This window comes from Schistocerca serialis, chromosome 4 (assembly GCF_023864345.2).
Source record: "Schistocerca serialis cubense isolate TAMUIC-IGC-003099 chromosome 4, iqSchSeri2.2, whole genome shotgun sequence".
NCBI lineage: Eukaryota > Metazoa > Arthropoda > Insecta > Orthoptera > Acrididae > Schistocerca > Schistocerca serialis.
Window position 1 is genome coordinate 925,049,026 of NC_064641.1, and position 11,009 is coordinate 925,060,034.

Below are 11,009 nucleotides of genomic sequence, written 5' to 3' on the forward strand. Positions count from 1 at the left end.
GACGCAGCACTCGCGCATCCACAATTGATTCCAAGCACATTTTTCATTCAAAATTATTTTTCTTAGCATTAAATTCAGTATTCAGTTTCCATTCAGTAATTTTTTTCTAAATTCCACGAAATCTCATTATTCAGACGATTACATTCCGATCGAACAATACGCAAGTTACATTGCACAATATGGCCGACATTGTACAAGATTCAAGCAACATGGCTAGTCACCATTAACACGTATGCTACTTTCGATCTTTAAAGTCATCTCTCAATCATTCTCAGTCATTTAAACACACACATAGGCAGTACATTTTCACACTACGCGTTTAAACGATTTTTTTTCTTGCACACAATTTATTCACGATATGGTAAAAACTCGACACCAGTACACAATGGAACAACAATCAAGTAATGCAAACATGGATACACAGACACAGTCAGACACAGAAATTAATACAGACACGCAAACGCATCAAAATAACCTGCTACACATACACACAAACGCCGAAAGGAGCAACTCCGAACCTAACCTGAGAGACCACGTCACGTCTAATGACGCGGCGGGGGCAAGCTCATTTTGCAATCAAAATTTTGGCGCTATACTGAATTCCATTTTGGAAGGCATATCCAATATTAAGCAAGATAATGACGAAAAATTCTCACAATTAATGACAGACAATGCAGCCTTCAGAAATGACATAAAATCAGACTTCGCCACACTGACTCAAAAGGTAGATGAAATTAATACACGTCTTTCCAAACAGGTCGACGATCTTACGGAAAAATTCGAAAATTTAGAATTACGACAAAGCGACAATGCCAATCACATCCATGACTTGACAAAAACCTGTGAAACTATTAATTGCAAACTAGAATCAAACACGCACGCATGTGACGAAATTAATTTAAAGGTGAATGCAATAGAAACAAACGTAGCTGACATTCACAAACAGATTCACACAACAATGCAGATAGAGGCTGAACCCCATTTGTCTCGCATTAATTCACAATTTAAAGAATGGACGGCACACAAAGACGAAATTTTTGAAGAATGTATACAAAACAAATTGCCACATATTGTGCACGATTCTGTAGTGGAATACATGAACAACAATAGACAAGTAATCGATGACGATATGCAAACAAAGACAACTCAATGCCAGGTACAACCAAATAGCACACCCACTACACATTTTATACACACACAGAAGAAAATCTCGATTCGGGAATGAACACATGTACACACACGAATTTCAACACTCAAATACACAATACACTGACACGCATAGCAACAGATACCCATCACCCGAAATACAATACAATTATCATTCTGATGAAGAACCATGTACACACAGGGAAGAATTCAATGATTACACGGAAAGAAACAGACGAACACGTAACAAAGAAGAAGAAAGTCTATTCAAGCACCGTAAATTTCAACCTTTTATACCAGGCAAAAACACTGTACACCCTGTCATCTTCTTAAAAGCTTTTAGGAACGCATTCCCACGTTCGTGGAGCGACCACAAACGCATTGCGTACGTTGTGGATTACATTCAAGGGGACGCTGCTGTCTGGGCTTACCATGAAAGCGACAGATGTGTAACATACGAGCAGTTTGAACGCGCCTTCTTGAATAAGTTTTGGTCACCCACTGTGCAGGAACGTATCCGCAAACAAGTCACTGAACCCGAACACTTCAATCCTAAAAACGGCAACCTGCGCAGATATTTCGAGAAGTACCTAAACATGACACACTTCCTTAATGAACCAGTGAAACCAAAAGATGTGATCCGATCACTGAAAGCAAGACTTCCTTTTAATATTAAAGAGAAATTACTGTACTTACCGGACGACGATCCTGAATATTTTTTGGAAAAGTTAGATGCTGTTGATTTACTATATGAAGAACAAGAACCAACACACAACTCACGCAGTAGGAATCAACATGTCTACATTCCTACATTACCAAACACACAGCAAAATTCACAACACACAGTAAATATGCAAAACAATCACCACAACTCACAGCTGCACACAAACATCAACTGCAACTATACACAGGGAGATAACCCGTACAAAAAACGAAGAAACAACAATTTTAATTCAAGAAGGAATAATGGAAACAACAACGAACACAAAGCAAAACAGAAACACTGGCAAAGAAACAACAACACAGATTACACAAGAAATGGAACACTTACACCGCACTTTAATCAGAACGACAACCAGTATTATGTGAGACAGTGGCAAACACCGCAACCGCCACCACAAAATCATATTCAGATGCCACAAGGGAATTTTGCGCAAACAAGCCACACAAACCAACAAGTGACTTCAGCCAAACGAAACCAGACAGGTGATTGGCAAAGACAATATCCTAATGTAAATATTATTGATGTAGCTAATGAAACTACAACTACACTTGCCAATGACCAGACAAACCAGGTAAACTAGAACCAGTCATTACTGAGCCCCAGGTCGTGACTGAGGAACATTTGGGGGGCAACTTCAATTTAGAAACTATGTTTGAATACACACTTGCTAGTGAAACTGTGAAACAAGAAAAATTAACATTTACACAACAAGAGTTGTCTACACTATTCTTAAGATATAATGAAAGTGGAAACTTAGCTGATGATCTGATAAACGACAACACACAATGTCACAATGTAAAGAAAAGGTTTGTACTGTCTTCCACCTCAGGCATTGTAGGAGGTATACCTACTAACGTAATTATTGATACAGGAGCTGCTGTCAGTGTGATTTCTCACAATTTTTATACTATGATGAAGAAAACTTCTAAGATACCAGAGTTCCCAGTTCAGAACTGTTTAATATTAACTGCATTAGGTAATAAGTCAAGTAGAGTTAATAAGCAGGTATTTGTGACTGTTAATATGGGAAATGGAATCGTACAATGGCCTTTCCTAGTTGTCCAAAACCTTGCTGCCAATTGTATATTGGGTATTGATTTTCTTTGCGAGAAGGACTGTACTATAGACTTCTCCAAAGGCATTTGTTATTTTAAGTATGAAGGCAGAGACATACTTTTGAACTTGGATACTCGACTAGTAGACCATAACAAGCACTGTTCTGGCTACAAGATACAGATTATACGTGAGACTGACATAGATTCCACACAACAACCTGTATCACAAGGTGAGGTAGTGAATGATGTACTTACACAAATTAATTCTAAGTTATCAGAATGTGATGCTATTAATGAAGAGGAGAGATCCCAGCTTGAACATATTTTACTTAAGAATAAGGATGTTTTCACTAGTAAGCCAGGTAGGATCAACACATATATGTATACGATTGAAGTCAAGCCTCACCAAATCTATTATCACAAGTCATACAATGTACCTCTAGCTCTGCGACCTGCAGTTTGGGAAGAACTAAAGAAAATGATTACATGGAATATTATAGAACCATCAACATCTCCATATTGTAGCCCTTTGCATGTAGTGAAAAGACACAATGGAAGTATCAGGTTAGTATTAGATGCAAGAGCTATCAACCAAATTATCTTACCTGTGAGGACACAACCAGAAAATCTTGACGAACAACTTCAGAAGTTCTTGGATGCAAAATATTTCTCTACAATAGACCTTAAAAATTCGTTTTGGCAGGTGCCAATAAGCAAAGAATCCAGAAAATATACAGCCTTTATGTTTGGTGGCAGAACTTATCAATTTTGTGTATTACCATTTGGCCTAAATGTAAGCTCAGGAGTATTCATTACTGCACTAAACTCTGTACTCGGTGATGATTTACTAGAAACTGTTACACACTATGTAGATGACATACTGATTGCCTCAAAAACCTGGAAGGATCACACTGATACCCTGAACACTTTACTATGCAGATTCACACAAGCTGGTATCACTGCCAATATTTGTAAATCTAGATTTGCTTGTTATGAGATCAAATACCTAGGACACATCATCAACACACAAGGCATTAAACCTGCCCCTTCAAAATTAGATGCTATCAGACATTTCCCCACTCCCACTAATAAGAAACAGTTAAAATCATTTCTCGGTCTATGCTCGTTTTTCAGACGATTCATACCTAAACAGTTACTCAATAGCAGATACTTACTAAACTTATTAAAGAAGAACCAGGTATGGATTTGGAACCAAGACTGTGAAAATGACTTTACTAAAATCAAAGAAGCCTTAGTAAATTCTAACATGCTGGAACATCCAGACTTCAATTTGAACTTTTGTATTGCTTGTGATGCATCAAACATTGGTTTGGGATGTTGTTTATTTCAACTTGTTAATACAGAAACTTCAGAATGTATTTAGATCATTGGTTTTGCCAGTCGTACTTTAACGGAATGTGAAAGATCTTACTCCACCACAGAATTGGAAACATTATCTATTATATGGGCATTTAAAAAGTTTAATTATTATCTGTATGGAAGACACACCATTATATACACTGACCATCAAGCACTTACATTCCTTTTGTCATGTAAACTCATTCATCCTAGACTTACACGATGGGCACTTGCATTACAGAATTACTCTTTTGAAATCAAGCACATCAAGGGAAAAGACAACATAATAGCTGACACACTTTCAAGACTACCGCAAGGATTACACCATAACAATACAGACTTTGAGAACACACACGATTACAGAATACTACTCATGCAAGACAAACAGTTTACACAATACTACATAGACCTATGCAAGAACATGGCAACACTACAAGATTCAGATCCACACTGGAACAAAATAAAACAAATCATAGTACAACAACACAATGACACTTTACAAGACAGATACATGTTACACAACAACATACTTTTCTACAAAAGACACACAAATGCTACTAACTGGTGCGTTTGCATACCACAAGATTCTGTACACAATCTCGTTGCACACACTCACACAGTTTGGGGACACTACGGAACAAAGAAATGTCTAAACAAGTTACATACATATTGCTATTTTCCAAACATGAGAAGAAAAATACATGATGTTATCAGCAAATGTCTCATATGTCAAAAATCCAAGCCACAAAATCAATCCACCAAAACAGATTTGCACTCTATCTTACCTACTGGACCTAGAGAGATACTTTGTACAGATGTTAGTGGACCTCATCCAACTAGCATCGGAGGTTGCAAATACATTCTAGCATTTTATGACATCTTTTCTAAGCACATCAAACTTTTTGCCATTAAGTCACCCACAGCAAACACCATCATCAGAAGATTCACAAATGATTACATGCCATACTGTGGAAAACCTAAAGCCATTCTATCAGATAACGCCAAGTATTATGCAGGATTCACCTGGAGAAAATTTCTAAAGGTTAATAACATTAAGAGCATCTTTATTTCAAAGTTTCATGCATCAGCCAACCCTTGTGAGAGAGTTTTTAGAGAATTAAATAGATTCATGAGAACTTATACCTCAACACAGCACACAAACTGGATACATTACCTAGCACTTTTTGAGGAAATACACAACAATTTAAATATATACAACACACCCTACAATCCCAGAGAAATCATGTTTGACACAAAGGAAACTAATGAATGGAGCAACCCACTACCAAAATTTTCTGACACCAAACCTTCACACGAGGAAAAGGTAAGGGAAGTACTCATGGCAATTACTGAACAAGCTGACATTAGAAATAAGAACTATGGTGCTAATTTGAAAAGAAGGCAAAACTTTACAATAGGCATGCAAGTTTTACTTAAGACCCACTACAAATCGTCATTACCTCTAAAACGTAATGTTAAGTGGCGTCCATTATATGAAGGTCCTTACACAATCATTGATATACCACACCCTGGAGCATATCTGTTACAAAACCCCAAGAATAAGAGAATTTTAGGTTTGTACCCTCACAAAGATTTGAAAACTTTTAGCCCTTAGCAGAGTATGCTGATACAAAAACAAGGTAAGTCACATCTGGTACTTCAAGCTGGAAGAAGAAGAAGATATAAGCTATAATCTTAAGTATCTACATTTTACAGCACCAGCAGTAACAGCAGCAGCAGCAGCAGCAAGAAGATAAGACACAGGAAGAACTAACAATTTTCATGCAAAGCACAGTTACTGATTATATTTGTTAATACCTTGCAGACAAGCTGACAGACTAAATGACCGGAGACAATTGCTGCTCTGAACCTGATATATTAATTGGCATGATAGACACTTGATTTGCTATTCACACTCACACCACAATCCACATGAACACAACATGCACAAAAAAAAAAAAAAACAAAAAAAAACAAAAAAAAAACAAAAACAAACACTCTACAGGAAATGACAAATGAGATTAATTGAGCAAAGCTATATAATTTATTTTATTTGTAAATGATACTTTGTGCATGTGCTAATTTGGAATTGATTGTGGATGTGACGTGTCGTGTCTTATTGTAATCATGATTTTTCAGGACAGATCATCTCAAGGATGTTTTCTAACCTATTATGAAAGTTTATGTTGCAGGAAACATTTAATGAGGAAGAACACTTATTGTGTAGTACTGATGTAAAGGAAAATATACTTAAAAAGAAAACTTTATTAAAAAGGGGAAGAGACCCATAAAAGAAAATGGATTTTCTGAATGTATCACAATACACTGAACCTATTAGATAATTTTTTTTATGTCTGACCCATATGTATTTGTAAATATATAGTTTAATGCAATTGAAAAATATAAAATATGTATATGTATTACGAAACAATGTAGTGTAAATGCATAGATACATGTTTCACAGAAAATTTTTATATCTATGTAAATATGTAACAGAAAACTGTACTCAAACTGAAGTGATATTTGTTATGTTTTGTGCTCTCTGTTGTGAACGAACATTTTGTTTTGCAACGAACAATGTATGAACAAGTTGTGTGCAAGTGTTGGAAACAACGGTTCACTGCGCTCATGATGGGACGCTGTAGGTGACGTGAGTAGCAGAACCACGGCACACTTTTCGACGAAGCGACGACACAATATCCAGGAGACGACATACGCTTTTTGGAAGACGAAATATGGAGGTTGTTGAGTAGATGTAACACGGACTGGTCAGTATGGAACCACTGACACCATGAATTCCTACCAAGACGAAACCACATTTTAACTATGTCTTCCAAAGCACGCTTCGTTGCGAGATTCTTGATCTCCAACTTGTTTCTTCAAGAACTTTCGTCTCAATGTAAACAAAATGTGTGACACGTGACATTTATTTTAAAGTGCAAAGACTTTAGCACAGTATAAACCTTTACTACCAAGTGACATTCTAAAGAGAATATGTTCACATATCTCTGAATATGCACAAAACCATTAATTAATTTTATTTATTGAATGAACATGTGTAATAACATTTTGAAGTGAAAGAGAACAACGGACTATATGCCCAACAAAATTTTTACAAAGTAACAGGACAAGTGAATACGAACTATGAAATTCGTTATTGTCTGTGTACAACTGTTACATAAAATTGAGAACTGTATGCAGGGTAGCAGTGATAGCACTGTGCCACTTCGCTGGCCTGTGATACCGGAGTTCCCAAGTTCAATACTGCGCGGAAGCGAATATTTTTATTTTTTCTTTTCACTTTCATTGATCTTGTATGTAAATATTATTTATGTATTTTTGTGGATGTATGACATTTTATGATATTTTAAGTATGTTGAATCTGTGAAACAAGATACGTAATAACTTATGATTCATGACATGACAAATAAAGAAAATACGTCAACAAATTGCTCAGCTGCAGGTGGTACACCTTTGCTCTCGCAATTTGGGGGGCAGTTTAAGGAACCATTTGCACTCGAGCACAGACAATATTTAATTTAGTTACCTTAGATTATATGTATCGATTTTTTAAGACAAGAGAATGCAAAATAAAGCAATTAACACCGCTCTCTTGTCACAGCCAGTAGGCATCAACACTCTCATGTCATTCGTTGTCCTAGAAGGATTTAATATTTTGTGCGGCTCCACAGTTAGCCATATTGATATTTATTAGCAGAAAAGAGGCGCAGAATTGATAAGTCGCTCTCATTTGTGAATGATCTGCCATTATTTATCTAGAATTTTACGTAAGTGTAATTTATATCGTAATGTATGTGTTGAAATGAATATATGTTTATTTAATCTTATGCTTTGCTTTGTTTTAGTAGTTTTAGTCACTCCATCTTCATGATTGAAGCTGAGGTCAGATATCAGACTCTGTCTAAAAAAAAAATACATAATGAGCCCTGGCTACGTTCCGTACATCTTCGGACGTGCGAAGCTCGATAAATTCACGGCGTAAAATTTTAATCCCTCAATTACTTATCCAAACAAACAATAACAATCATTATTATTACAAATTATTATTATTATATTTTATTATTTTATTTTATGTGTTTTATTTGTTACAGCACAATGCCGACTTAAGTACAAGAGGACTGACACTCTAACTTTCAATGATTTGAACCTCTCCTGTGAGTCCAGTTTTAGATTCCGATGCTTCACTGCAGGTTTATTGTAACCCTTGCACCTTCTAATTGACTATGAAACACAGAAATTGCATCGTAACTAAATACAAAAGGCACAAATCCGACTTCAGTACAAGGGGACTGACTCTTCTTACTATCTATGTTATGAACCTTTAGTGTGAGACCAGTTTTAGATTCCAATGCTTCACTTCAGGTTTACTGTATCCCTTTGACCCTCATATTGACGATGAAACCCAGAAATAGCATCGTAATTAAATACAAAAGCCACAATGCCGACTTCAGTGCAAGGAGACTGACTCTTCTTACTATCTATGTTATGATCCTTTAGTGTGAGAGCAGTTTTAGATTCCGATGCTTCACTTCAGGTTTACTGTATACCTTGGACCTTCTTATTGACGATGAAGCACAGTAATTGCATCGGAATTAAATTCAAAATGCACAATGCCGACTTAAGTACAAGAGGACTGTCACTCTAACTTTCTACGATTTGAACCTCTCCTGTGAGTCCAGTTTTAAATTCCGATGCTTCACTTCTGGTTTACTGTATACCTTGGACCTTCTTATTGACGATGAAGCACAGAAATTGCATCGGAATTAAATTCAAAATTCACAATGCCGACTTAAGTACAAGAGGACTGACACTCTAACTTTCTACGATTTGAACCCCTCCTGTGAGTCCAGTTTTACTTTCCGATGCTTCACTTCTGGTTTACAGTATACCTTGGACCTTCTTATTGACGATGAAGCATAGAAATTCCATCGGAATTAAATTCAAAAGGCGCAATGCCGACTTAAGTACAAGTGGACTGACACTCTAACTTTCTATCAATTGAACCTCTCCTGTGAGTCCAGTTATAGATTCCGATGCTTGACTTCAGGTTTACTGTATACTTTGGACCTTCTTATTGACGATGAAACACAGAAATTGCATCGGAATTAAATTCAAAAGGCATAATGCCGACTTAAGTACAAGAGGACTGACACGCTTTCTATGATTTGAACCTCTCCTGTGAGTCCGGTTATAGATTCCGATGCTTCACTTCAGGTTTACTGTATACCTTGGTCCTTCTTATTGACGATGAAGCATAGAATTTGCATCGGAATTAAATTGAAAAGGCACAATGCCGACTTAAGTACAAGTGTACTGACACTCTAACTTTCTATCATTTGAACCCTCCTGTGAGTCCAGTTTTAGATTCCGATGCTTCACTTCAGGTTTACCGTTTAACTTGGACCTTCTTATTGACGATGAAACACAGAAATTGCATCCGAATTTAATACAAAAGGCACAATGCTGACTTAAGTACAAGAGGATTGACACTCTAACTTTCTATGATTTGAACCTCTCCTGTGTGTCCAGTTTTAGATTCCGGTGCTTCACTTCATGTTTACTGTATACCTTGGACCTTCTTATTGACGATGAAGCACAGAAATTGCATCGGAATTAAATTCAAGCGGCACCTTGCCGACTTAAGTACAAGAGGACTGACACTCAAACTTTCTTTGATTTAAACCTCTCCTATGAGTCCAGTTTTAGATTCCGATGCCTCACTTAAGGTTTACTGTATACCTTGGACCTTCTTATTGACGATGAACTACAGATATTGCATCGGAATTAAATTCAAAAGGCACAATGCCGACTTAAGTACAAGAGGACTGACACTCTAACCTTTTATGATTTGAACCTCTCCTGTGAGTCCAGTTTTAGATTCCGGTGCTTCACATCAGGTTTACTGTATACCTTGGACCTTCTTATTGACGATGAAGTACAGAAATTGCATCGGAATTAAATTCTTAAGGCACAATGCCGACTTAAGTACAAGGAGACTCTCTCTTCTTACTATCTATGTTATGAACCTTTTGTGTGAGAGCAGTTTTAGATTCCGATGTCTCACTTCAGGTTTACTGTATCCCTTTGACGTTCATATTGACGATGAATCCCAGAAATAGCATCGTAATTAAATACAAAAGTAACAATGCTGACTTCAGTGCAAGGAGACTGACTCTTCTTACTATCTATGTTATGATCCTTTAGTGTGAGAGCAGTTTTAGATTCCGATGCTTCACTTCAGGTTTACTGTATACCTTGGACCTTCTTATTGACGATGAAGCACAGAAATTGCATCGGAATTAAATTCAAAACGCACAATGCCGACATAAGTACAAGAGGACTGACACTCTAACGTTCTATGATATGAACCTCTCCTGGGAGTCAAGTTTTAGATTCCGATGCTTCACTTCAGGTTTACTGTATCCCTTGGACCTTCATATTGACGATGAAACCCAGAAATTGCATCGTAATAAAATACAAAAGCCACAATGCCGACTTCAGTACAAGGAGACTGTCTCTTCTTACTATCTATGTTATGAACCTTTTGTGTGAGAGCAGTTTTAGATTCCGATGCTTCACTTCAGGTTTACTGTATACCTTGGACCTACTTATTGACGATGAAGCACAGAATTTGCATCTGAATTAAATTCAAAATTCACAATGCCGACTTAAGTACAAGAGGACTGACACTCTAACTTTCTACG

The 11,009-nt window shown here is 36.8% G+C and overlaps 1 protein-coding gene across 1 annotated transcript; it reads left to right on the top strand.

The window, feature by feature from the left end:
- Positions 1–358: 358 nt before the first annotated feature.
- Positions 359–6,152, top strand: LOC126474844 (putative uncharacterized protein DDB_G0289263). The gene is made up of 5 exons (XM_050102323.1): positions 359–904; positions 1,333–1,422; positions 2,058–2,378; positions 5,893–5,924; positions 6,110–6,152. Exons 1-5 carry the CDS (start codon positions 359–361, stop codon positions 6,150–6,152), a joined length of 1,032 nt encoding a protein of 343 aa, XP_049958280.1.
- Positions 6,153–11,009: the final 4,857 nt, after the last annotated feature.

What these genes read in the sequence shown, in the direction of transcription:
- LOC126474844 (XM_050102323.1), top strand. Translation starts at nt 359, where the DNA reads ATGGTAAAAACTCGACACCAGTACACAATGGAACAACAATCAAGTAAT. An exon ending in AGAAAGTCTATTCAAGCACC is followed by an intron (nt 1,423 to 2,057) that starts GTAAATTTCAAC and finishes AACTATACACAG; the next exon opens with GGAGATAACCCGTACAAAAA. An exon ending in TATGCTGATACAAAAACAAG is followed by an intron (nt 5,925 to 6,109) that starts GTAAGTCACATC and finishes AATACCTTGCAG; the next exon opens with ACAAGCTGACAGACTAAATG.